Genomic DNA, 25,383 nt, shown 5'->3' with positions numbered 1-25,383 from the left:
TAGCACGGGCGCAAGATGTCCTTCTACAGCGCCTTTCCGACCAGCCCGCTGAGCCGCTCGGCGCTCGAGGCAGACTCGAGCTCCGAGCGTACCTCTGCATCCAAGACTTTTGGGCCAAGAAGGTCGCCAGCACAGTCCACGTCGGCCATGCCGATCGATCCTTCTCGTCAGGATGTGCCGAGCATGCGCAAGTTTGCGAGTCGCGTCCCTCTGGCAGATGCGATGCCCACCTCGCTGGGTCTTGGCCATCCCGTCGTGTCGCCCAGCTCCTCCTCTCGCCACGTCAGCGGACCCGCGCGTCTGATGCGCAGCCCCAACGCATCCGCATGGTCTCCAAGCCTCGCTACTCCCTTTGACGAGCTCGCCGTCTCGCCGCCTTTCGCGTCGTCTAGCTTTTCTCGCTCCATCAACACGCGTCGGCGCTCGTCCGGATACAGCTTTTCGGCCGCGTCCGGTCTGACACCCAACTTTGGCAGCCTCGTCGGCTCGTTCCAGGAGTCGCTGCTGAGCGGCCGCATGTCGATGCCCGCTTCGAAGCCGCTCGTGTTTGATGCCGAGATCGGCGTGCTGGGCGCTGGCAAGTGTCGTCCGTCGCTGCGCTGTCCGCCGCATCTGCACATCAAGTTCGCCGCCCACTTTTACGATTTCCACGCCATGGACGCTCGCGCCAGCGCTGCCACGCCCGGCTCCACCGCCGCGCTCGGCAGTCCCTACGTGGGCACCGTCGACCTCGAGTCGCACTACACCAGCCAACTCCTCTCCAGACGCTTCTCATCCCCGTCCACTCTTGCTGAGCCTGGCGAGATGCCGTCGTTTCCTGGCTATGCTGTGCCGCCCAAGGGCCAGATTCAGCTCATCGTCAAGTACCCCGACCTGGCGGCGGTCAAGCTCTTCCTCGTGCCTTATGATCTGACCGACATGCAACCGGGCACCAAGACCTTTGTTCGGCAGAAGACCGTCGTTCGTCCAGCAGCCGAGTCTGCCCAGGATGACGCGCGGCTCGGCACATCCGAAGGCTCACATAGCCAGGCGCGCACGTCGCCCAAGGAAGCTCTGCGCTTTGCCATCCACCTCCAGTTCTGCTGTCCGCCAGTCAAGCCGCGACGACACGACAGCCTCGCCGGATTCGAGGGCTCCGACACGCGGCGCTTCCGATCGCGCGCCGATGCAGCCGCCAAACAGCCCAGAGCTCCGCGCATCTTCTTGCACAAGTCCATCCGACTCGTCTTTGGCGCTCGTGCGCTCGATGCGGGCGAGAAGCTCGTGGATTGCATCGAGACGCCCGGCACAGGTAGCCTGCGCTTCTCGGCGTATCAGGGGCCGGACGAGGAGTGGGTGCAGCTGCAAGAAGAGATGAAAGCGCTTCACAGCTCGGATGTGCCTGTGCCCGAGGCATCGACTGGTACCGAGTCGGTGCGGATGGGACTGGGCATCGCCATCCAAGCTCCTTCTGCGGGTCACGCCAGGGACGAGGGCGACGAATTGTCGAACCTCGTCCCGCTCAACTCGGATCCCAACGGCGAACGCTGGCAGGCGAGCGTTTCATCGAGCATCGGTGCGGCCGCACCGCAGGATGTTGCAGGTGCGATTCCAGCGTCGCTTCGAAGCACATGGACTGTGAGCAGTCAGGAGAGCAGCCTTGGAAGAGTCGCTCCAGCCTGGCCTGCGCCTCAGCACGAGCAGCGTGGCGTGGGCCAGCTCGCTCACACTCTGGCGTCGAGTCATCTATCCGACTCGTGGGCCGATCCAAAACCACATCGGACGATCCGAACCAGAGCTGCGGTCGATTCGGACGCACCGGCCAGTGCCTCTTCGACGGCCGCGTCTCGACGTCCGTCGCGCATGCGCTCTGCCTCGGCAGCCGGACTGTCGGAGCCGCGCGTCCACAGCGTATCAGCACTGGCTGAGCTGCAGGAACCAGCGATACCACCATCGCAAACACCAATCGCACCTGATCCAGCACATCCGATGCTGGCGTGGAAGGCGCCCGGTATAGCCAGCAGAAGTGGCGACCGCCCTAGCCTGCTGCGCAAGCTCTCGGAGCAGTTTGCAAGGAGTCATTCGCCGTCGCCCGCCAACAGCCCCCGACTCACACCCACTCGTCGCCACGAGCACGACGGGTTGCACATCGACGAGGGTGCGGCGATGGATGACTCGCATTCCCGCTCCATCCGCTAAACCTCGTTCACTGTCGGCGGTATGGCAGATCCACGTCCGCTTTTCGCCGCACTTTGTCGGCCCCCCACTTTTTGTTGTTTTTGCCAGTCCAGCATTTGTCTTTCGTTCGCATCATGCATTGCAATTCTTTCGTTTGTCGTTGTCTTTGTCTTGCAATCGGGTGTGTTGCTGTGGGTCTTGGTTGGAGGAGGGTTTGGCGGGAGGGCGGGAATTGCGAATGCGGTTCGGCGCGGCTTTGCCGAGGCTGGAGGCCAAACCGGCGGTAAGAGTTGGGGTGCACCGCGGCATTTGACTCGTGCGCCGGGGTTGGACGCGTGGAGGAGAAATGCCCCCCACGTCCAGAAACGACCGCATGGACCGCCCGCCTTTGTCCTACTTTTCCGCTCACCACCGCATGGCTTTGCTATATATCCCGCTGCCCATCTGCACCATCTTCGGCTTGCTCCATACACACAGAACGAGATGGCAACGTTTTCAAGGACAACTTTCGACGCAGCGGCGTACTTGGCTTTCCGGCCGTCGTATCCTCGATGGGTGCACGACAAGGTGCTGCTCTACCACTTTGGTCCCCGCCCCAACGGCAAGTCCTCCCTAGCCCTGGACTTGGGCTGCGGACCTGGGATTTCAACTATCTCGTTGCTGCCCCACTTTGATAGAGTTATCGGTTTGGATCCTTCGGCAAAGATGGTCGATGCAGCAATCACTCCTACCACCCCGAATCTCCCGCGCCATCTCATCCCCAACATTGCCGATGGCAAAAAGGGGAAGCTAGGCAAGGTCGAATACCGACAAGGCTATTCGGAGGAGTTGGGATTCCTGGAGGATGGGAGTGTGGATCTGGTGACGGCGGGGCAGGCGGCGCATTGGTTTGACTATCCCAAGTTCTGGCGCGAAATCACCCGAGTCTTGCGGCCTGGAGGAAGTGTTTGTCTCTACGGATACCCCGACTTTTTCCTACCCGACTTTCCCTCAACACGATCGCTGCTCAATCGCTTTTCGCTTCGAGACGGACAGGCTCCGCCATCTCCGCATCCACAGGGGGCAGAGGTGGATTCGATTGGCGAGTACTGGGAGCAACCCGGCCGATCGATCGTCAACCAAGGCCTTTCGCCCATCCCCTTCCCCACAACATACCCGGACGTCGCCGCGCACTGGAACGCTGCCTCGGCATTCAAAAGAACCTTCTCCACCGAGGGACTTCCCCAGGACCAAATCTGGCCCGAATGGCCTCCCCTCACCTCCACCCCCCTCACCGCCCAGCTGGACGAGAAAGTGAAGAGCGAGTTTGTGGGTGAGCAGAACGACGCCACGATGGATAAAATGCTCACGTGGAGCCAGCTCGCGAGCTATTTGAGGACGTGGAGCGCCGCACACACCTACCTCGCCCAACACAACCACAAGGATGACCAGGGCAGGGACGTCGTAGATCGGTTCGTACAAAGGTTGAAGGAAGAGGTGCAGAGGGAGAATGGCGGAAAGGAGGTGGAAGAGCTGCACTTGAGGTGGCCGCTGTGCTTCGTCATGATCAAGAAGATCGACGCCTAGACAAGGAACGACTGGATTCGCAATGAAAAGATGGACGTAGTTCAGAGCGTGCCGCTGTGCGATGCGTGCCAACGCGCGTGTGAGAGGACACGAAGAAGATGTGCGGCTCGGCGATGCCGTTCGCGTGTGGCGAAGCATCGGGATGAGCAGTGCGGGTCAGGCTGCGGAAGCAACGAGCCAATCGCTCGGAAAGAGGCGCCGCTCGAGCGCGGTGTTGGTGGGGTTTCAGCTTGCGTGGTTCGATACCTGCATCAGACACTCCCATACGCTTTGCGCTTGGATGCATCGGCAATGCGAAGTAGGCTAGACAGTCGGGACGGACACAGGAGGGACTCGGCCCGTCCTCGCCGTTCGCGTGCGGACACACTATCAGCTGCATGCTCCGTGCCGGCGCGCGAGCTTATTCGCTGCCGGCCCCCGTGCGAAGGCGGAGCGAGCAGGTTCCTCCTCCGGAGGCAGGATCGATGTATCAGGAACCCGCAGTTCCGCACTGCTCCGCAAAGTGCGGAAGGCCAGGGACCTATCAAGGATATAAGGCCGAGGCAGTCCCCCACTTGCGTTCTCACCACCCCAACGGTCTCATCCGATTGACTCTTCAACGACGATGGCGAGCAACTTGCCTCAGAATCCAGCGCCTCCTCTGACTGTCCAATACACGATTCCGGCCCAGCCGCATCCGTTCGAGATTACCGTCACCAAGACGCCTCTTTCTCTCGATGGCGAGACGCGACTCCTCGATCAGCAAGTGACACGTACGACGATCGTCCGCTTGCAGCGACAGCAAATCATCGTAACGACCGCGCTTGGAGGTCCACCCACCGTCCCCAGACAGGAATCGGTCGTCTTCAGGACTAGACACGGGGTCGAGCCTCGCAACCTCGAGGCATTCGCAGCTGCAGCAGTTGCTTCGCCGCATGTCGTAGCTGTACACCGAGGAACGAAACCCCGCAGTGGAGCAAACACCATCACGGTCATTGTGACTTTCCAGGCTCCTCCTCTCTTCGTGGACGCTGCTCTTGAGTCCGCACGACAACTTCCAGGCTTTCTGTTCTCGTTTGGGGCTCCTCCTGAAGGAGACGCAATCATGCGAGCAATGCAGTCGATGACGTTGTGATCGCCGCGACGGAGTCATCGAGCACGAGGCCTAGGTCATCATTGCCAGACGAGCAAGAGGCTCGCTTCCGATCTAAGCTTCTTCGATCTTGGTCGGGTCAATGCTACTATCGATGATGCAGTGCGACTGTGCACCATTCGCCACCTGCCACGTTTCAATGTTCGTTTCCAACGACTCTCTCGATCTCGACGATCCATAGCGATCCGCGAGTTGTACTGCTGTTCTCGGTAACATGTTACTCGCAATGGCAAGAGATCGAATCCTCTTTCGCACCGACTGTGTTGCGTTTGAAGCTGAGAAGAGTGCAAAAATGGCGGGAGCTTTGCGAAGAGGTTGACGTCGAAGTGAGGCTGCGCCGCACGCAGTGGGCCCATTTCGGTCTGAACCAAGCTCAGCCTGCTTCGACATACCGAGCATGGAGTCGATGCTGCGCCAGACCGACCAGGCAGCGAATCAGTCGCGAAACCGGGAGTTGCATCTCTCTTCCATTAAGCATTGATAGGTACAAGTCTAGCGAAGATAGCCTCTAGGGCATGGGGGGATTGGGGCGAGCCTCGTGCTTGGACTTCTGGAGGTCGAGCGTGGCGTCGATGCGGATGCGGTGCTGGAGCCAATGGGGCAGTACCCTGAGCCAGGCGAGATGACCGATCCAGCCGGGAATGTACAGGCTTCCGCCCTGACCACCGAGGAGCTGCTCCACCATGCGCTCGCCCACGAGTTCGGGCTTGATCATCTTTGACAGCGCCTCGGGCTTGAAGATGGTGTCCAAAAGCGGTGTGCGGATCCAGTAGGGATGCGCGATGGAGCACAGGACGCCCTTGCGGTTCTGGTAGAGCAGTTCGAGTTCGAGCTGAAGCGTTTCGTGGAGCGCAACGAGGCCGGCCTTGGTGGCGCCGTAGTCTGCGCCGCCTGCGGGCATCATGAAGGATCCAGCACTGGCAGTGGAGAGAATGTGGCCGTGGTTGTGTCGAATCATGTGGGGCAGGAAGACCTTGAGCGTATAGAAGTGCGAGAGCAGGTTGACGTCGATGGTGAGCTTGGTCTTTTTGGGGTCGAAATCGAGGATGCTCGCGCCTGGGTTGGCAACGCCTGCATTGTTGACCAGAATCGTCACAGGGCCGAGGTCGGACTCTACGCTCTTTCCTGCCTCGGCAACGCTGTCGTAGTCGGTGATGTCGACCTTGTAGAAGCGAACCGTCTTGGAGAGGAGACTGTCTTTGGGAGGGGTGAGGTCAAAGATGGCCACCTTGACGCCCTTTGCTGCGAGACGCTTGACGACTTCCATACCGATACCGCCCGAGCCACCGGTGATGACGGCAACTTCGCGGCTGGGGTTGGACCACGCCTTGCGTGCAGCGATGCGCTTGCGGCGCTGGAAGAACTTGCGGATCACATAGAGCGCCAGCACGGCGAGTGCGGCCGATCCAGCCTTGGTCGAAGTGACGCGGTTGTAGTAGCCGCCGAAGCGCTCGGTGATGGCACCAACGTTGAGGTTGCTCATGGTTGAAAGATGGATCAGTGACGATTGTGATGAGGTGTCGATGGAAGAGGATCAGAATGAAGCACAGACGGTCTTATGAGCTTGGGGAGCGAGCAAGGGCCTGTGCGCATCCGCGCTTTCACGCCGGGCAGTAATTGAGAGGTGCGACGGCAGAACTCGACGACTCTAGAAAAAAAAAAGCGACCCGAGAGTGCGGGGAAGCGAGCCGGGCGGCAACCTCGCACAAAAGCCTCGCACAAAGACTGGAGTGCGAGCAGAGCGTAGCTCCGAGTCGTTACCACCGACGCGCCGCTGCGTTACCACCGCATCCGGTCGTCAGACCCTGCTGGTGGGCAGAGCATGTGAAATAGGCTCGGTCTGTTGGGCTCACTAGTGTACGTAGAGCGTCGCAAAGCATGCCTCGCCCGCAGCAGGTGTTCGCAGAAGCAGGACGTGAAACAGGCTTCCACGACGCCCGCTGACGTGGCCTTTGCTCTTCTCCACAAAGCGCTTGACAGCTCGGCTTGCGTCGCAGCCTTCGCAGCCTTCTCGCCGTTTTTCCGATAGCATCTCTGCGTGGTCAGGCCGGTGAGAGGCGCTGCTACAGGAATTTGTAGCCCGTAAAATGGAGCAGAGCCGAGCCGCTGCCCCAGGGTTCAATCGCACACACTCACTCCACATCCTTCGCATCCGCTTGCTCCAGCGAGCTGCGATTGCATCCTACCTGCTGATCACCACCCACCATTCCCTACACCGTCAACCAAAGCTCCACACCCGCTCGGGAGCTTGAACTGCACAGCGCAACATGCATCTTTAGCCCTACCGCCTCTGTCGCCGCATCCACCGTGTCCACGACGCGCCCTCACCATGCCCAAAACCATCTCGTGTCCCCACGCCGGGTGCGACTACCTCTTCTCCAAGCCGGTGCATCTGCGGCGTCACCTGCTCTCGCACTCGGACGAGGCGGTGTGGAAGTGTCCGGACTGCGACCAGGAGTTCAAGCGCATCGACAGCTTCCAGCGTCACAAGAAGCGCATCCATCCGGACCAGCCCAACCTCGCGGCGGTGCGCATCGGCGGCGATGCAGACGCCGACAGCTCGGCCAAGTCGGACGACGAGGCGGATGATCAGATCGACGACCTCGACATCTCGATGCGAGATGATGATGCAAAGCCGATCATCTCGGTCAAGCGCGGCGCGACTAGTCCGCTCTCGCGCGGTGCGACCGCCTCCGCTTCCGCCACATCGCACCAGATGAGCAGCTACAATACGCCCTCGGGGCTCTCTACCCAACGCTCTGGATCCACATACTCGTCACCCTCGTCTTCGCGGCATCACGGTCTAGCGGCCGCAACAGAGCCGTCGGCCTCGATGTACACCCGCGCCCACCACTACCATCCGTACCAGCGCAGCGATTCCGCACCTCATGCGGCACAGTCCAACAACGGCGACTCGTCCGCCGTCAGTCACAGCCAGTGGCCATCCCAGCCCGCACAGTCGTCGATGTACGACTCGAACAACGCTGCTGCCTCTTCATCCTTCTCGTTCTATCCGAATCTGTACGGCGCGCCCATCTCGTACAATGGCTATGCCGCGGCCTCTTCGTCCTCGACCGGCGCGGATGCGCTTGCGGTTGCGAACACCTATGGCTCAGCAGCATCGGGCGATGCGTCACAGACGGCGGCTCCGCTCTCGATAGCATCGCTCACCGCACCGTCTCCCTCGTGGGGCTCGTCCAACTCGGATACCGAGGCGCAGACGTTCTTTGACGACATTCTGCAGTCCATCCTCATGGATTCGATCTCGACGTTTGTGCCGCACGAGACTGTGGGTGCGTCCGATCTGCACAACCTCACGGGTGCTGCGATGACGCAGGATGCGTTTGGGTTTGGTGATGCAGGTAGCGCGGGCCAGGTGATGCCCTCGGCACAAAACTCGTTGCAGGTGCAGCAACCGGGACAGCAGACGCAGCATCAAACCCAGCCGCCGTCAGTAGTTTCTCAGGAAGACCAGCATCAACAGCAGCAAGAGCCAGTGCAGCAGGGTCAGAACCAAGGTCAATGCGCACAGCCGGCGGAGGTGCAGTCTGCAACGGCCACGTCGACCTCGCAGCAGCAGCAGCCACCACAACCGCTGGTGAATCTGGTGCCGTTTGCGACGTTTACCGAGTCGGCGCACAATTCGGGGCGGTCGACGCCGGCGACGCCGCGCCATGCGCATGCGGGCATGGACGATGCGGACGAGATGACGCGCTCGGTGGAAAAGGTGGGCGACCAGGCTGCGACGAACATTGGGGCGCGCACGCGCGATCTGGTGTTGCACGGCGTCAACATCCCCAAGAAGCCGCCGCGGCTCACTGCCGCCTCGCTCTTCAGCGCGGCTACGCGGCACACGCGGTCGATGCTGCCGCTGCTGCCGTCGTACTGGCTGCTAGACCACCGTCGCTTGGCTGCCGAACGGCCGTACGTGTTCATCTCGCTGCTGGCGCTGGGGACGCTGTGGCAGCCACGCGCCGATGTCAAGGCGTACGGCGCCGAGCTGTGGCAGCTCATCTTCCGCAGCATCTGGGCGGGCGCGGTGTTCTACCTCGACCAGCCGCAGCTCATGCGCGAGGCGACGGCGGTCATGGCGTACACGCATCTGTACGCGTTCATGTGCCGCGACGAGAACATCCGTCGCAAGTCGATCCACAGCACGTATACGGGCAGCTCGCTCATCCGCGAGTACGGATGGCGCCAAGGTGTGTGGTTCCTCGTAGGGCCGTGGGAAGAGTCGCTCCAGCGTCTGCTTGGTGCCAACATTCAGATGGCACTGGTGGAGCTCGAGGTGCTTACGAGGGATCAGAGCACCAACAGGTTGTCGGCGGAGCAAAAGAGGCTGTTGGATAGGCTGCATGGGGTGTGGAAGCAGTGGTCGGATGCGGAGGAGGTGAATCGCAACATGATCTGCCACGGCATCACCGAGTCGCACCACTCGGAGTTTCTCACGAGCCACGGACAGATGCGTAGCATGGGAAGGATCACGTGCCAGGCGCTCGTGCCGAGTGCCGACGATGTGTGGGACGCCAAGACGGCCATCGAGTGGGCGCGGCTCGTGCTCGAACACAAGAGCCGGCGCGAAAACCACCAGCGTCCACTACTGGCAGGCAAGCGACAGCTCGGACCGATCCTGGATGCGCTTTGGGACGTCGATGCCCCCTCGCCTGCTACGGCCAAGCGGCGCGATTCGGGCGAGAGCGGAGAGCTGGACAGTCTCGAGGCCAAGCGCGAGCTGCAGCGCATGATGTGCTTTACCATCAAGGAGCACTTTGCGCTGCTGACGCTGCTCGAGGGACTGCATCTGCTGTGGATCGCGCGATACATGCCGCCGTTCCGAACGGGCACGTCGTACGCCGCCGACTTTAGCCCGTCGCAGCCCACGTTTGCACCCGGGATCGAGTCGGTGTTCTGCATCAAGGGCGGCACGGCATACCACCATCTGAACGTGCTCGACAACGAGATGATGCTCGCGGCGCTCTCGAGGTGGATGCGGCTGTGCCACCAGTCGTACCTGCCCAACCCCGTCGCCAACGGTACAGGCTTCAGCCAGCCCATCAGCAGCGATGGCCCCAGTGCGGCCGCCGACAAGTCGGCAGATGCGGGCGTGCCAGCCAAGCCACGCGTGCAGAGCATCGGACCGATCAATGACCGGTTCCAGCTGCATTTCCGGTTCCACGTGATCCAGCTGTCGGTGCTGTTCAATGCGCACCATGTGGTGCATGCGCTCGTGTCGTCGTGTGGCAACGAAGAGGCCAACGGCGTCGGTCAAGGTGCAAAGGCGGCAGCGGTTCGTCCGGGCATGCAGACGGCGGTGCCGTTGCGCTGCGAGAGCTGTACGGATCCAGACATGTGCCCCTACCGCAATGCGCGTCTGCAGCGCTGGGCTGCACTGCATGCCGGAGCGGTGATCGGCAACTTTATGTCCATGCCGCGACTGTCCAATGTGACCCCGACGATCCTCGAGGGTCTCGGGCAGGCATTCGGCATCCTGGTGATCCTGTGTCGGCTGCAGCGACCGCTGGCGCAGCGTCGGAGGACCATGTGTCGATGCGATGCCGAGGTGCGCGAGGGAAGTGTCGAGCTGATTTCGGACCAGTGTCTGCATCTCGATGCCGAACGACCCAGCCCGGGAGAGGGGGTCAAGGAGAAGGCCAGTGCGAGGTTCGAGTCGAGCAGCGACTGCTGGCTCCAGCACGGCACGCTCGACGAGGGCGCAACGCTGCTAGGGCAGCCGATACAGGAGTGGGCGTTTGTGCTGCAGGATATGGGCAATGAGCTCAAGAGCGTCGCAGGCACCTGGCAGACCGCCGAGGAGTTCCTCGCCGTCTCGCAGAAGATGCTCAACAGTTTTACCTTCTATGTCGAGTAGCGTCCGCATGCATTTTTCAATCGGACGGTGCTGTTCAATGGATGTGGCTCGAGGCTGAGCGTGGCCGTTTGTTGAGAGCCGAGGACTTGAGCTCAGTCGGTGCGTGTTTGTGCAATATGATCACGCTCAGCTACTTCTAACGCACTGTGGTGGACCGGACCGTCAAGAGAGGGCAGACGGGCGGTCAGATCAAAGGTTCACCGGGCGTAGGACCGAGTGCACGGCGTTTGCAAGACTAGGTACGATGGTCGAGAAGCGCCTCGAAGACGACTGTCATGGCCGAGGTGCATCGATCGAAGGGCCGAGTTGGGTGGAGCGGCGATATCGGGCTGATCTAACCCCGCGTTGTGGCCACCTCGCACGACGGCGGATTTTGGCAATCTCCGAAGCCGGCCCCTCCTTCCTTCCCCTTGGACCTATAAATGGAGCCGGCGATCTTCGCTTGTCCCTCTACTCTCTCCATTGACAATACGATTGACTGCGGCATCTCATGCGAGTATCCGCCACAACTACCCACCCCAAGCCAGCCTCAACCTCGCTCGGTTGGATCTTCACTCTCAGTCTTCTGGTTGCGGTTCTCGCGCATCCCTTCGTCGCTCTACTCTTTTCCAACTCCCAGCCTGCGCCAGGAACGATGTCGATGACACGAGCCGTGTCGCGCGGAATCGCCAAGAAGGTGCGCAGCATCGAGACGGCCGAAGGAGCGGGAGCCGTAGTGAGGCGGTCGATCGGCACGCCGGCGCTCCGCAATATCTCGCCGTTCCTCATGCTGGATCACTTCCGCATCACCGAAGGCGCTGGATTCCCTGACCACCCCCATCGCGGTTTTTGGTTTTGAGCGTTTTATTACGAAACCCGAGACTATAGACAAGACCATATCACGGCGGACACCTCGCTGGGTCTCCAGGGCGCAGGTTGGTGCGAGACGTACCCGCACGCTGTTCCCAGAAGCCCATCGAGGGCCGGAACAAGAAGAGAGCGCGAAGCGAAGAGAGACACTAACAGGGCGAGACAGAGGCCGAGGAGAGAAATAAGGGGCGCGAAGCCCGCCAGAGGAGGAAAGGAACCGAGACAGAGAGGCTCGAAGCTGACGAGGCAGCAGAGAGAGAGCGAGATGGGCCAACGATCACGCCCGGCGGAAGAAAGAGGTGATAGTGGTTTGAACCTGGCGGCGAGAAGGGCCAGGTTCGTCGTCGAGAAGCGCAGCCATGGAGACGTCGGAAGGAAAGGCGGACGAACCGGAATCGGAGACTGACATCTCGTCAGGCACAAAGGCGTCGCCCTCGCCAGGCGACTGTACCACCAAAGCGCGCGCTTTGCCTTTGTCTCGGCGAGGTGCCGGCCGGTCGAGGTCGGAGTCCGAGGCCGGCTGTGCATGGTCTGGAGAGAGGGCACGAGCTTTGCCCTTGTTTGATGGACGCACGGGCAAACGACGCACAGGCCTCGGCGCTGCTGGCACGGCGGCAGGAGACGACGATTGCGTAGCATTCGCTCTCGCAAGCTGACGAGCTCTCTTGAGCTCCCGCCTAGTCGGTTGGCGCTCGTGCTCGACCTCGCCACACTTGCAGACCATCTTGCCGCTGCGGAACCACCTGTCGTTGTAAGGCAGCGTTGGGGCGACGTCAGGGAAGTGGCAGAGCCAGCATTGGACGCATAGCAGTGTGTTGACCTCCTGCTTACGAACCACGAGGCAGCAGCGGCATTGTAGAAGGCCTCTCGTGCGCCATTCCTGGACGTCGGGGACTCGAAGATTGGCAAGGAAGGCCCCCCGAACCGAGAGCACCGTGTCATCGTCCTGTATGTCTGACTCTGGCGGCGCGTCTACCCATTCCGAGCTCCCAGCCGGGTCTTCGGCGGTCTGCGTCGAAGGTCCTTCGCATCGTTGACTGTTGCGTGAGTACAGCAGCAGGGCAGTCTCACTCGGGGCAACCGAGTCGCTGCTGAACACAAACAGAGTGTTCTCCTGCTGCCAAAGCCTCTCAAAGTCCTCGTGCGCAAAACGACCGGGGCCGCGCGCGTCGCCGATTGCGAGCGACAGCAGGTCCTGCATCAGCATCGCTGGTACTTCGCTCAACTTGCGTAGCAGTCGTGCAGCTGGGATAGCCTGAGTGCGGCGTTGTTGCGACTCGTAGACTCGACTGAGCTGAGCCAGAGTCAGCGCGAACCAGACCCGGAAGCGGCCGACCAGGTGAATCGGCAGCGCGGCCTCGACACTTGGGAAGCCTTGGAGAACGTCCGTCGCCCCAAGATCGCTCCAGTCGGGGCAGCTCGTCATCAGCAGTCGCAGCAGTTCCCAACAGGCCTGCCAAACGTCGCGGACTTTGGGGCACTCCAGGTAGGCGTGCTGACACGTGTGCTTGACGGCGCAGAAAGGGCAGAGCGAGCTTCGAGGCGTCCAGAACTTTGTGAGCGGATGCTGGACCATCGTGTAGATGACCGCTGCCTTCCCGTGCAGAACGAGCCACCAAGCGTCTTTGGCGTTACCAGGGAGCTCCCATTCGAGGAAACGAGGCCAGATCGCTTTCCAATCCAGCGCAGCATATGCAGAGGCGGGGCGCGTGGTGGTGTGGCTGGGCGCGCTCTCGTCCTCGTCGGAGTCTGACGATGGCTCCGAGTCGGATAGCTGGTCAGGCCTGTGTGCGCGAACGCGCGGCATACCTCGAACCTCGGGCGTCTGAGCGTAAGTTGGCACGACCACTTCTCCCGACGCTGTAGCGTGTAGCCGCAGTTGTCGTGCTCGTACATCGGCGCTTGGCACCCCTCCGATCGTCACCGCACGCCATGGGAACGGGTCAGCATCGAGCGGGAAGGGTTGGCGGCGGCTCACTGGAGCGGCGGTGTCCGAAACAACTAGGCGCACGAAGTCGCGAAGTTTGGAGACCAGCGCCGTCGGAAGCGCTTCTAGGTACGTGGCCCAGATCCTGGGTAGTTGCGTCCAGAAGCTGTCCACTGCCACGTTCGGCTCGTCCTGCGCCAACGGGAACCTGTCGCGGTGGTTGAGCATGTCGGATGCCTTCTCCGGGGGCCCCACGTGGCGGACAAAGTTGCGAGGTGTTGCAATATAGGGCGACGAGGATGGTGGGTGGAGCCAGAACGCGTCCGCAAACGTTTGGAGACCGTGGTGGGCGGCGTTCTTGTACAGCGTCGGGAGCCTGTCATTGACTATTCGCTTGCCTGTCGTCCTCGGCTCCGTGAGCACATACTTAGCTTTCCCCGAAGTCGTCCGCCAGATGTCTCGGACCTCAAAGGATGGGTGCCACCATGGCAGTGCCGCCGCCTCCGCGGGGCTGAGCGTGGACCAGTCAAAGTCGGCCTGGAAAGCGATCGGAAAGCGCAAACAAGCATCCAGCATGCGGCTGAACAGGCCTTCGCCAGGACTCTGTAGCGGCGTGGCGCCGTTCCTCTCGAAGGAGCGAGCAAACTTGTTGCGCGTCCTCGTACACACTCGAATCGCGATGTGGGGGTGGCCGTGGCTACTGAGGTACATCACAAATGCCGGTGTCATGCAGTGCGTCTGCAGCAGCCACTTTTCGAACCCCAGGCGGATCAGGGCCGCCACACCTTCGCCTTCGTGGTTCGCCAACGACTGGAAGAGCCAACTCGCGAACGTGGCCGGGATCATGAACTCGGGGTCCAGGAGGCCCAGGCCGCCGAGTGCTTTCGGCTTGCAGACCATCTTCCAAGTTACTTTGTGCCCGTTCTTGGTGCGAAAGAGAGGCTGCAGCCGTCTGCGCACTTGGGTGTAGAGCTCTCGGACCGGCTGAGGCAGCGGAATCGTCTCCAACATGGCCCAGATCTGTGAGAGCAGCCTCTCGTTGACCATCTGAGCGCGGCCAAAGAGGCACAAAAAGCGGCCTGCTTGCCCCCATCCCGTGCGTAGGCGCGAAGAGACTTGACCAACGATGAGATCTTCCGCTGGCTCGGCCGTCATTCGCAGCAGGCGCCCGAGGCATTTGAACGAGGTGGAAGCCTCTCTGACCCTGAAATGCTGGCAGAACTCTTGAATCCACTCGATCGAGTCGCCCTCCGTGCCTGGAGGCCACAGGACTGTGACGCAACTCTCCTTCTCGTTGAGTTTGGCGCCAGACGCAAGATCATATCGACGGCGAGCTGCCCAATACGCCTTCGCGTCTTCGGCGGACTTGAGGAAGAAGAACGAGTTGTCGGCGTACGCGAGATAGCTGAGCCTGACGACATGGTCACCAAAGCGCAAAGCGATCCCAGTCTTGCTGGCCTCGTAGGCGTCGAGCATGGGCTGATATGTCAGCGTGTACCACAACGAAGAGTCTGGCGCTCCTTGCAGGAAGCCTCGCTTGACCTCGACGGGGTCGCTGAGCTGATCCAGCTGGAAGCGGATCGTCGCTCCGTCGTACAGGTTGTGAAGGTACTGGACGACCTCTGGCGGCGTGCCCAGGTCCTGCATAACGTGGTCGCGCCACCGGTGCTCGACTCTGTCATACGCCTTCTCTTGGTCCTGTTCCAGCACCACGACTGGTGAGTCCAGCCAGCCCAACGCACACGCCTCGGCCACGAGAGCGATTGCCGCCACGTTGCTTGAGATCGATCGGCCTGGGATGAAGCCCGTCTGCGTTGAAGGGACGATCAGCGCTAGCTGCGGCGACATACGTGCCGCAAGGAGCCCGTGGAAGATGCGGCGGTCCAGGTCCAACACGCTGATCGGGCGATAGTGCGCCACTACGTCCTTTGAGTTGCCTGGCTTCGCCTTAAACACCAAAGTGCCCAAAATCGTCGGTCTGGTACCCACGGCGTAGTGCAACAGTGACGAGGCAACCCCTGCCGCAAACGCAAAGAACTCCTCTGGTGCACAAGCGTACGCTGTTACTGGGACGCCGGCGTTCCCTGGAGAGGTACCTCGCTTCACCTTGGCCACCACGTTGCGGACTTCCTCTGCGGTGAATGGGGCTTTGAGAGCCTCTGGGTCCGGCCACTTGCGACGCCGAACCAGCAGCTTCGCAGCGGCAGCAGGGATGCCAGAGTCAGCTGCCCGTTTCTCGCTGTATAGCGCCTTGTAGAACGTCACGACATCGTCAGCAGCCAATGAAGGCCTTTCGCTTGCGACGCGCGTCTCCGCCGTCGGCCAAGTAGGCAGCTCGCGCTGGACTCGCAGGATGTCCTGGCGCTCCTCCGGGAACGCTGCGACGCGGGCCATCTGGTAGAGGTTGCTGAGCGCCACGTACTCTTCGCTGTCGCTGGCCGATGTGATGACAAACGCGTCCAAGTGGTCACGCAGAAGGGAGACCTCTTTGCGAGAAGGAATCGCCTTGAATGGCTGAGCCAGAGAGCGGTTGAACAGATGGCCGCGGATCCTGCCGATTTCCTTGAGCCAGTCCTCCCATCGTGGGTCGAGCGTGAGCGCGGCCGAGGATGCCCAGAGGCGCTCTCGCTCGGCCTCCTGCCGCAAGACTTGCGGGTCTGGCCGCCACGATCGAAAGGATGCGAAGGACTCTTGCTCGTCGTCGTCGTCTTCTGATACCGGGCAGAGCACGACAATGTGGTGGTCCGACGCGCCTCCAGGCGAGAGGGTGAGAACCTCCTTGACAAAGTCGATCACCTGTAAGGGAGCGAAGAGGTAGTCGAGCCGTTTGAAAGTCCCCATCCGTTCGACCAGGAACGTGCCCGTCGTCGAGAACGGATGCAGCGTCGTGAACACGTCCTCCAGCGGCGCCAGGATCCTGCAGATTGTCGTCCAACCGTGACCGATGCTATCCGGTCCGGAGTGGATGTTGAAGTCGCCGCCTACAACGCACCTCGTCGTCAGCTTGTCTAGGTGGACCAGACGTCGGAACGTGTGTTGGCACGTGAGTAGGCGATTCCTCCTTGTCACGTCAGCTGGCAGGTAGATGCTCAGGAACGACCAGGTGACCCCAGTTGGAGATTGGACAATCGCCAAAGAGCTGAAGTCGCTGTGGTGTTCGTCGATGATTCGCCACCTAGAGTTTGTGACTATGACGGCTGTCGCTCGATCGGAGATCGTTTGCCAGCCAGGCGGCGCGACCAAGGCTTCAGCTTCCTTGTTGAAGCCGAACGACAGACACCGCCATTCCTGCACTAGCCAGATGTCGACTTTGTGTTGGGCCGTGCGCTCCTTGAGCTGTGCGATGGCGTGAGGTGTCAGCACGTGCGCGTTCCAGGTGGCGACGACAGGCGGTGGAAGCGGATCTTCTGGGGCCTCATCCTCGTGCTCGTCGCCTACCGTCACTGCGGCCTGGGAGATCGATGGACTCGCGTTGACCGCCTCTTCCGGTGGCTGTGGCGCGGATTCGCCCTCTCCGTACTTCTCCACTTGTTGCTCCTCGCTTAGTCCCTCTCCAAGTTCTTCTGGGCGGGCCCGAGTGTCTGCCATTGACGTCTCGGTCGCCGGTGCGCCCGTCCGCGACACAGACATCGAGAATACCGCTCGAACCTCGATGTTCGTGAGATGGGACGGGATGACGTCGATTTGTCGACGCCATCTATCTTGATGAGCTTGAAGATCCTCGTCGTTGCAGCCAGTTGGCATTTGTGGCGAGGGTGGGTTGTCGTGAGTCTCTTGTGGGGCTGACGACGATACGCTTCGGCGCAACGGAGGGCGGCCTTCCATGATTCTGCGCAACACCTCCTGGAAGGATGGGCGGGTGCGCGGCTCGAAAGGGCTGAGATTTGGAGGGAGCGTTGGGCGTGAGCGAGATGTGTGCCTCAGAGACAACGTGGCTGCGAGTCGACGAGGCGAAGAACGCAGAGTCTGAGGAGCTATCCATCGGCGACGCCGGGCGACGAGTTGGGAGTCCAGCCCGGGCTGGGGCCTCGGGTGGAGGCATGGCGTCGCGATCGCGGCGGTCTGACTCGGTCTCTTGGTCTTCGCCTACCTCGCCTTCCTCTACGACTCTGTTCGCACTGCTGCTATCGTCGGAGTCGCGAGGGGTCGCATCAGTTGCTGGCGCGGCTGGGATGCCTCGGGGAAAGGCACGTTGTTCGGAGCTGAGCAAGGCAACTGGCATTTCTGCGGCAGGCTGAGGATTGGCTTGTCGGGCCGCCGGCTGGGAGTCGGGGCAGTTTTTGACGAAGTGACCGAATGTCTTGCAGCCCGAGCACTGTACGTACGGACACGAGTTCGTGGTGTGCCGCTCGTCGAGGTTTTGGCAGTTGTCGCGGCACAGCTTGCAGTAGTCGTACCGGTTGCGGTACTCGAGCTCGAAGAGCGCCGTTTGAGGAGCCCAATAGATCCATCCCGGCCATTTGTCCGCCGCCACCGTGGCGGTGCCAACGGCGACGGAGACCAGAGCGCGAAGGCGATTGGCGTATGTCCAGTGACCCGGCATGAACTCCTCTTCGACTTCCCAGACGTCAACGACGGTAATAGGGCACTCGGCAAATGAGGCGAACATCTTTTCGATGCCCACCTGAAGGTCTGTGGCCACCTTCATCCTCGCGTGATGAGGGACGTTGATGAAGTCGATCGTCGTGAACTCTTCAGGGAGCTCGGCTCCTAGGAAGTAGCCGGGCTCGAATTCCTTGCCATTGACGCGCCAGTTCTTGACAGCCTTCTCGGCGATTGTTACCAGGCTGATTTTTGGCGTCCGATTCTCCAGGTCAACGAAGCGATGGTCGCCGTATCTGCCATCAGGGAAGATGACAGAGATGATCTGAGCGCCGGCAAAGTCTTTGACGAACTGCTTGAGGATCTCGAGGCGGATTGCATTCTTGTCCCGTTTGGCTGTCTGCTTGGGCAAGATGAGGCGGATGACACCTGGGCCGACGTTCATCCCTGCAGGGTAATGCGTCTCGGCCAGAGATGACCAAGAGATCATTGGGTCTGGTTTACCCTCGGCGTCCTTGCCTTGAGCGATGAGCAGTGTGCCACGTAACCTCGTCGTCATGGCGACAGCTGATCTCGGAGGAGTGAAGATCGAAGACAGGAAAGGTGGAGCTGTCGGTATCGGTAGCAGGGCAGGTGGCAGAGCAGTTCGTTCTGCTAGCGGGCCGTTCTGCAAGTGTGCGGGTCCTTTGCCGTATGAGCAGGCGAAAGGAGGTGTGTAGGGCATATGAAAATGCACGGGACGGTGGGACGACGAGACTGCCTGGATGGGATTGGCTGCGGTACCGCGGCTCTTATGAACCCGCCGGCTGCGGTTTGGGGAGAAAAATTTTTTACTTGCTGAGGAGATCACGGCTGGACGGCGGCTGGGTATTGATCTCGGAGATGCTGCCGGGTGTGGACGCTTGGGGCGTAGGAGGACGGCTGTCCTGAGGCGGCGAGGTGATGGTCGACAGGGGAGCGATCCAACCGTTGGCGATGGTTATGATGGCTCGTTTGATGATGACTGGTGCTGAGGCGGTGCAAGGCGGCCGGTTGAAGGTGAGCGCGAAGGCGGTGACGATGAGTCTCACCCGTATACTTCCGTGTACCAGGGAGCGTGGTATGTCGGTAAAGACTGGCGACTGGGGCTATGGATTGGGTCTGGTCGAGCCTCCGCCGTCCGGTGACGGGCAGAGCGAGGAGATCGGTAGGCGAAAGATGCGTAGATGGCGACGATGTTACTCATCCGTATACAGAGTACACGGAGGAGCTTGGTACGATGACGTTGACGAGGACTGGCGACTTGTGACCGGGTTTTTTTGACATGGACCGTCTTCCTATCCGTTCGCTGTTCCCAGCATGACTAGTTACCCTCACGTATGCTCTTTCTGGCCAGGTCCAGCACGAAGACTTTGCTGGACATACGGGTACGATCAGTCCGGGGGATGTGCAGTGGATGAATGCCGGGCATGGGATTATGCATGCCGAAATGCCCGTGCACCGCGACGCGAGCGGAAATAAACTTCCCGACCCAGTGGGATTGCAGCTGTGGGTTGATCTTCCGAAAGAAGCCAAGAAGGAACCCCCCAGCTATCAGGAGTACCGCTCCGCTGCCCTTCCTACAGCAAAGCCGAACGGGGAGGGGGATGAAGAGGGATTTGAAGTCAAGGTGGTGGTCGGAGAGTCGCACGGTGTCGAGTCGCCCATCAAGCTGCCCAAGAACGGCGGCATGACGTTCCTCGACATTACACTCGATGCTGCGGGGACAGTGTTTCAAAGGCTCGACCCGAGATACAACGCCTTCATCTACACGCTCGAGGGTACGGTGGTGGTGGGCGATTCCACGCCCGTCGATGCACCTGCTCGAGCGGCATTTGGATCCGGGACAGAGGCGGTCGAAGGTGAAAAGATCGAACCATTCCACACGCTCGTCCTCACCCAGCGCGGTGAAGCCGGAGTAAGGATCAGCAATGCGGGAGGGGAAAAGGCACGATTGGTGTTGGTGGCGGGAGAGCCGTTGGATCAGGAGGTGGTGCAGTACGGACCGTTTGTCATGACGAGTAGGAACGAGATCCAGCAGACGCTCATCGACTTTCAAACGGGCAGCAACGGGTTCGAGCGCGCGCCTGGCTGGAGGTCCAAGATCGGCGCCCACATGACCTAGTCACCAGCACCCCCCATACCACATTGTACTGTATCGTATTCGCGGAGCGTATGAACTTAGTTGAGTGGGATTTGTGAAGGTGCCTGTGTGGCCTTGGACTGCTGGTATTGATCCGACAGCGCATTGTACTCGGCCTTGACGTCTTGCATGTGCTTTTGCAGCTGTGACTGTTGGGGCTCTTGAGACTGGGTGATGAGTTGAGCGATGGACCAGCTGGACCAAAAGTCGTTGGTGGCATTGTACAGCGGGGCGTCGTCTGGATCCTCTTTATGCGTTTGGAAGACCTGTTGGAGGATATTGATGTCGTGCGGGATGGCGAACGTCTTGCGCGTATCCTCGTACGTGAAAAGATAGTAAAAGTTATCAAACCCACTCCATGTAATCGCACTAAGGCACAGCGAGCAAGGCTCGTGCGTCGAGACAAACACGCAGTCTCGAGGATCAATGCGCTCTTGGACGGGCAAGGACGAGTTGAGTTTGTGGAATTCGAGCAGCGTCGTCACTTCTCCATGAAAGAGCGGCGAGGTCAGCTCATCGTTCGTCGCGGCTACAACGACCGAGAGGGTGGACTTGGAAAGGATCGCCGCGCCGAACACTTTGCACCCGCGAGAGACGCCCGCGGTGGTGAGCGGGATGATCGAGTCGTGAATCACATCCAACAAGCGCGCTGCCAGCGCCGAGGGAGTGAGGCCGTAGTGTAGGGATGTCATCGTGGATACGGTTGGGAGGATGCGAGGTCGATGGAAGGAGGCGGATTATATGTGCAACAAGGCAAAGAGGAAGGGCAAGGAAGGGGGGATGCTCGGAAAGTCGGACGGCGTCGGGCATGTCCGAGAGAGAGAGAGCCGGTCCATCGGCCCGCATTATCTTATCTCTTCCTTTGCGCCTCGCTCGAATATCCACTCTGGAGAACAAACGGCATGCCTCAAAATTCACTCTTTACAGAGCATCGACGCACAAAGCTGGACGAGGCGGATGCATTGCTATTGATCTAGTTGCGAACCTTGCCGGGACTCGTGGTTCTGTGTTAGGAGTGCACGCTCGCGCTCCAACCTATCGAGCAGCACCTGTCTGCGCCGTGCCACCTCTTCCCTCACCTCCCCACCATCCGTACCTTCACTTCGGCCTGCGGGCACGCTGTTCTTGGGTGGCGGATACTGCAGCCAGGGGCTCGCATCATAGTTGGCCAACTCTGTCTTTCCACTTCGCAGAAAGCACTCGAGTTCGTGGAGCAGATGGCGTGCCGTGCGTTCGCCGAGGAACTCGCCCAGTAGCCGCACCGCCTCGTCGCTCGACACGCCAAACACCTGCAACAGCGACCCCAGATATCGCGTGAGGAACTCGCCATCCACGTGCGGCCAGACCTGCAGCTCGCGTCGAACAAAGCTCGCGATCCGGCGCGCAACAACCCCACCCGTAGCTGCGTCGTGCTTGATTTGCGCCGGCGTGGGTGTGGCTCTATATGATGTGTGCCTGTTGCTGCCGACGTGTCGAGCGTACAACCCGTACCGGTAGATGTGTTTCCGACGTTCGAGCGCACTAGCCTCGAAGTGGGAGCGCGATGCACGAGCACGTTGCATCTGCGATACAATGTGCCGCCTCCGTACCACTTCACCTTGCGACATAGAGGCCGAAGGGAGAGAAGGAGGAAGGTGGTATCGGACATAGTCGGCGTCGTCGCGGATGGCGTGGATGATGTACTCGCCGACGTCGGATTGGCAGAGCGGACAGCGCGGTTTGATCGCACACCAGCGCGTGATGCACAGGAAGCAGAATTGCGAGTGCAGGCAGCGCGGAAGCACCGTCCGATCCACCACGTCCGAGTGGCAGATCAAACACCATCCCGACGAGTCATCGGTTGAGGTGTCGGATGCATCGCTGGCTTTGCGTTTGCCCTTGGCAGTGTCGGGAGGTGGTGTTACATGCTGTTGCATGGGCTGCGCGAAGAAGGTGGTGGGTGGCAAGCAGGGTATCCGCGGAGGAGACGGGCTGAGTTGAAGCGGAATTTGGAGCGAGGGCGCGGCGTGACGCGTGCGAATCGCCGCCAAACATGCCATGCGCCGGGCCGATTTGGATGCCGTCGGAAGGATTGCATAGCCCGCTCGGACCACACCCCGCCGGAGGTCCATGGTCGTACAAGAAAGGCATCCCCCCCACGTCTGCCTCCATATTAGCCGTCCATCACTCCTCCTACCTTCGACTATAGATCACGATGACCAGCCGCTACGTCTTACGCCTGATCCGGCGCAGCGAGATCCCCGAAGTGGTGCGCGTGCAGCATGCGGCCTTCAACGACCCTACCAACACCACCCCGGACGAGATCAGCCAAATCCTGGCGAGCGAAGCGCAGAACGAGACGGGCGAACCTGCGACACCGGAGGAGCGCAAAGCAAAGCGCGTCCAGTCCGAGTACGAGCTGTACGACAAGCGCATCTACAGCTACGTCGGCGCGTACCTCGTGCCTGACTCGGTGGCGGAAGCCGACGAGGAGGATTCCTCAACGCTGCCTGCTGGCTCGGTGCTGGCTGGCTTCGGCGTATGGCGTCGTCTGGACCCATCCTCGCCACCCGAGGCACCGGAATGGAACGACAAGGAGCAAAAGGATCCCAACCTGCTCAACCGATTCATGGCGCAGATGTGGCGTCGACGCGAAGACACGATGCAGGGCAAGACCTACTGGTTCCTCAAGCTGCTCTGCATCGACCCCCAACACCAGCGCAAGGGTCTCGGCACCATGTTGCTCGGATGGGGAATCAAGCGCGCCGACAAAGAGGGTGTCGACGCTTGGCTAGAGTCGAGCCCGATGGGTAAGGGCGCCTACCTCAAGGCGGGATTCCGAATCCTCGGCATCGACCAAATCGACGAACCAAGGGCAAAGAGAGGCTTCGTAGACTGGCCCTACATGATCCACGACAAACCCAGCCACTAGAAACCGCCACACTGGAAAAGCATGGAAAGGATGACGTTATTAGACCCCGTGGAAATGCATGACATGAACAACCCTATCTCTCTTCACACCGCGGAGCTGGGCTCGGGCGGCGGCGTGACGGGTGCGCTGGCTTTGCCACGCTCGTGCCGCGGCTGGGAGTAGCGCTTGTAGGCAAACACGACGAGCGAAGCGAGCGTCGAGATCGCGAGCGTGGCCGAGATGAAGGCGATGAAGGGTGTGAAGCCGAAGCTGCCGTACGCCGACGGCTTGCCCAGCTGGTCCGGGTAGAACTGCACCGCGATGATGGGTCCGCACATGGCTGCCAACCCGCGGATGCAGACCAAGTACAAAAAGCGCAGCGAAAACTCGTCGGACTGCGCCTTGTCTTTAATCTCGCGCGACATGGGCGTGAGGAACGAGCTGAAGCCTCCGCCCGAGATGCCAAAGAAGACGACGTAGACGATGATCTTGGTGAGCGAGCCGTCGGCGAACCCGAACACGAGCACGGTGAAGACGAGGTTGAGCGTGGTGGAGGTGGCCATGATGAGCGGGTAGGGGAAGCGGTCCACGAGGTAGCCGAGCACAAAGTACGTCACCGCCGCCGAGGCGTTGAAGGCCGAGAGCACGCCCGTGGAGGTGGCGCTGCTAAAGCCCATGGCGGTGGCGTAGTTGGAGATGTTGAGCGACACCGAGTACCACGCTGTGGTCTGGGTGAGGATCACGCCGGCGTTGAGCAGGGTGAGCGGCGAGAGGAGCGAGCGCGGAAAGCCGGGCACGACGCGCTTCCACCGAATCGGCCTTTGGATGCCGTCGAGCCTGCGGCCGGGCTGGAGGCACAGTACCGCGCCGCCCGACACGACGAGCTGCATGAGCGCCCACGCCCTAAGCGTCCACCTGAAACCGATGCGCTCGAGCATTTGTGTGAACAGAATCGGCCACAGGATGCCGCCCACGGCGGAGCCGGCAAAGATGAGCGCGGTGGCAAAGCCGCGCCTCTTGTCGAACCAGTTGGGTAGCCACAGGATGGTAGTGGTGAAGAGGTTGCCGCCAAAGATGCCGAGCAACAAACCCTGGAAGACGATAAGCAGCGCCACCGACTGGGCGAAGCTGGCGATGAGCAGCGAGAGCGCCGAGGCGGCGACGCAGGTGTAGGTGAACGTCTTGATGAGCGAGGGGAACATCGAGTAGAGGCCGAAGGCGACGAGCGGGATAAAGTGCTGTCCGGCGAGCAGCGTGGTGCCGATGGACGAGACGGAGGTGAGCGAGGCCGTGTGGAAGGGCGAGGCGTCGCTGTGCTGGTGGTAGTCCTGGAAGGAGCCGTAGCCGTACGAGGCACCCCACACCATGAACTCCATCGTCGCCGACGCGAGCACGAAGCGCCACGCCGCCCAGCCGCGATCCTTTACGGGTGCATTGTCGGGGCCGATGGTGTCGCTTCCCGCAGCGTCGATTGGATGTGGTGCGGCGGCGTTGGTGGGCTCTTGCTTCTCTACGTCGCTAGTGGCCTGGGACGGCTTGTCTTGCCAAGTGGCAGGGCTGGCGACGTCATGCTGGTCGACGTGCGCCGCCTCTTGTTGATGGTGTTGGAGGGACTCGTCAAACTCTTTGGCGTGGGCCACGAGCTCGATGTGTTCCATACTATCTGCGAGCGAGCTGCCTTAGAGGGGCGTTGTGAGTAAGGAGATGGCGTGATTGGGATGCGAGGATGTCGTGATGGACGCTGAGGCGGACGAGATCCGACGACGAGGTGGGGCTATTTGAGCGCAAGGACTGCTTTGGCTACGACTTCATTTGGCCGCTCTCGCGCTTTCTTGTCTGGCAAAGCTTGTCGGATGCAGCGGCGTGGGAATGTGCTCATACGCTGTGTGCACCTGGCGTGTGACTCGCCGGAAAAGCCGCCGAAAGAGAGAGTACCTTTGAAGTTGGAAGCCAGAGCTGTTGTGGTGGGGAGCGTGTATGAATGTCTGAGCAAGCCACGGATGGCCCGAGGCTCGAGGCTCGATGCTCGAAGCTCAATCTTCTCAGCGAGCTTGAGAGAGCAGAGGGTGGGAATTCAGGCGCGAATTTCGCCGAAAGTCACAGGAAATGGCCCGGAGAGGAGCCCGAACGAAGCGCAGCGCTGTCTAGAGCCCAATCTGGAGCCCAGTGCGCCCGCTCTAGCGCCCACCGCTGCCTCCCTCGACTGCAAGGCGGCAGGAACGACAGCACATCTTGACAGCGGCCTTCCCCGCTGTTTTCCGCCCCGTTTTTTCAGGACCCTGGAGCCCGA

The 25,383-nt window shown here is 60.9% G+C and overlaps 14 protein-coding genes across 14 annotated transcripts; 7 read left to right on the top strand and 7 right to left on the bottom strand.

Annotated features, from left to right (window-relative positions):
- Positions 1-15: 15 nt before the first annotated feature.
- On the top strand, positions 16-2,178 carry PAN0_008d3423 (uncharacterized protein; the record flags this gene model as incomplete). Its single annotated transcript, XM_014800924.1, has 1 exon — positions 16-2,178. The coding sequence occupies one exon, from the start codon at positions 16-18 to the stop codon at positions 2,176-2,178; it is 2,163 nt and encodes a 720-aa protein (XP_014656410.1).
- A 462-nt stretch (positions 2,179-2,640) lies between these two features.
- Positions 2,641-3,723, top strand: PAN0_008d3422 (s-adenosyl-L-methionine-dependent methyltransferase; the record flags this gene model as incomplete). The annotated part of the gene is made up of 1 exon (XM_014800923.1): positions 2,641-3,723. One exon carries the CDS (start codon positions 2,641-2,643, stop codon positions 3,721-3,723), a length of 1,083 nt encoding a protein of 360 aa, XP_014656409.1.
- Positions 3,724-4,327: 604 nt separating this feature from the next.
- Positions 4,328-4,837, top strand: PAN0_008d3421 (uncharacterized protein; the record flags this gene model as incomplete). The annotated part of the gene is made up of 1 exon (XM_014800922.1): positions 4,328-4,837. The coding sequence occupies one exon, from the start codon at positions 4,328-4,330 to the stop codon at positions 4,835-4,837; it is 510 nt and encodes a 169-aa protein (XP_014656408.1).
- A 72-nt stretch (positions 4,838-4,909) lies between these two features.
- On the bottom strand, positions 4,910-5,254 carry PAN0_008c3420 (uncharacterized protein; the record flags this gene model as incomplete). The annotated part of the gene is made up of 1 exon (XM_014800921.1): positions 4,910-5,254. The coding sequence occupies one exon, from the start codon at positions 5,252-5,254 to the stop codon at positions 4,910-4,912; it is 345 nt and encodes a 114-aa protein (XP_014656407.1).
- Positions 5,255-5,363: 109 nt separating this feature from the next.
- PAN0_008c3419 (short-chain dehydrogenases/reductase) lies at positions 5,364-6,338 on the bottom strand (the record flags this gene model as incomplete). The annotated part of the gene is made up of 1 exon (XM_014800920.1): positions 5,364-6,338. The coding sequence occupies one exon, from the start codon at positions 6,336-6,338 to the stop codon at positions 5,364-5,366; it is 975 nt and encodes a 324-aa protein (XP_014656406.1).
- Positions 6,339-7,184: 846 nt separating this feature from the next.
- On the top strand, positions 7,185-10,724 carry PAN0_008d3418 (uncharacterized protein; the record flags this gene model as incomplete). Its single annotated transcript, XM_014800919.1, has 1 exon — positions 7,185-10,724. The coding sequence occupies one exon, from the start codon at positions 7,185-7,187 to the stop codon at positions 10,722-10,724; it is 3,540 nt and encodes a 1,179-aa protein (XP_014656405.1).
- A 490-nt stretch (positions 10,725-11,214) lies between these two features.
- PAN0_008d3417 (uncharacterized protein) lies at positions 11,215-11,562 on the top strand (the record flags this gene model as incomplete). The annotated part of the gene is made up of 1 exon (XM_014800918.1): positions 11,215-11,562. The coding sequence occupies one exon, from the start codon at positions 11,215-11,217 to the stop codon at positions 11,560-11,562; it is 348 nt and encodes a 115-aa protein (XP_014656404.1).
- A 288-nt stretch (positions 11,563-11,850) lies between these two features.
- On the bottom strand, positions 11,851-17,088 carry PAN0_008c3416 (uncharacterized protein; the record flags this gene model as incomplete). The annotated part of the gene is made up of 1 exon (XM_014800917.1): positions 11,851-17,088. One exon carries the CDS (start codon positions 17,086-17,088, stop codon positions 11,851-11,853), a length of 5,238 nt encoding a protein of 1,745 aa, XP_014656403.1.
- A 109-nt stretch (positions 17,089-17,197) lies between these two features.
- PAN0_008c3415 (uncharacterized protein) lies at positions 17,198-18,766 on the bottom strand (the record flags this gene model as incomplete). Its single annotated transcript, XM_014800916.1, has 1 exon — positions 17,198-18,766. The coding sequence occupies one exon, from the start codon at positions 18,764-18,766 to the stop codon at positions 17,198-17,200; it is 1,569 nt and encodes a 522-aa protein (XP_014656402.1).
- A 251-nt stretch (positions 18,767-19,017) lies between these two features.
- Positions 19,018-20,185, top strand: PAN0_008d3414 (pirin domain-containing protein; the record flags this gene model as incomplete). Its single annotated transcript, XM_014800915.1, has 2 exons — positions 19,018-19,228; positions 19,389-20,185. 2 exons carry the CDS (start codon positions 19,018-19,020, stop codon positions 20,183-20,185), a joined length of 1,008 nt encoding a protein of 335 aa, XP_014656401.1.
- A 56-nt stretch (positions 20,186-20,241) lies between these two features.
- On the bottom strand, positions 20,242-20,895 carry PAN0_008c3413 (cytidine deaminase-like protein; the record flags this gene model as incomplete). The annotated part of the gene is made up of 1 exon (XM_014800914.1): positions 20,242-20,895. One exon carries the CDS (start codon positions 20,893-20,895, stop codon positions 20,242-20,244), a length of 654 nt encoding a protein of 217 aa, XP_014656400.1.
- Positions 20,896-21,168: 273 nt separating this feature from the next.
- PAN0_008c3412 (uncharacterized protein) lies at positions 21,169-22,314 on the bottom strand (the record flags this gene model as incomplete). The annotated part of the gene is made up of 1 exon (XM_014800913.1): positions 21,169-22,314. The coding sequence occupies one exon, from the start codon at positions 22,312-22,314 to the stop codon at positions 21,169-21,171; it is 1,146 nt and encodes a 381-aa protein (XP_014656399.1).
- An 83-nt stretch (positions 22,315-22,397) lies between these two features.
- On the top strand, positions 22,398-23,114 carry PAN0_008d3411 (uncharacterized protein; the record flags this gene model as incomplete). The annotated part of the gene is made up of 1 exon (XM_014800912.1): positions 22,398-23,114. The coding sequence occupies one exon, from the start codon at positions 22,398-22,400 to the stop codon at positions 23,112-23,114; it is 717 nt and encodes a 238-aa protein (XP_014656398.1).
- Positions 23,115-23,197: 83 nt separating this feature from the next.
- On the bottom strand, positions 23,198-24,751 carry PAN0_008c3410 (MFS general substrate transporter; the record flags this gene model as incomplete). Its single annotated transcript, XM_014800911.1, has 1 exon — positions 23,198-24,751. One exon carries the CDS (start codon positions 24,749-24,751, stop codon positions 23,198-23,200), a length of 1,554 nt encoding a protein of 517 aa, XP_014656397.1.
- Between the last annotated feature and the right edge of the window lie 632 nt (positions 24,752-25,383).

Source organism: Moesziomyces antarcticus (assembly GCF_000747765.1).
Source record: "Moesziomyces antarcticus DNA, scaffold: scaffold_v10008, strain JCM 10317, whole genome shotgun sequence".
NCBI classification, from domain to species: Eukaryota; Fungi; Basidiomycota; class Ustilaginomycetes; order Ustilaginales; family Ustilaginaceae; genus Moesziomyces; species Moesziomyces antarcticus.
Note: the sequence above shows the minus strand (reverse complement) of the source record. Positions and strands in the feature narration are given on the sequence as shown.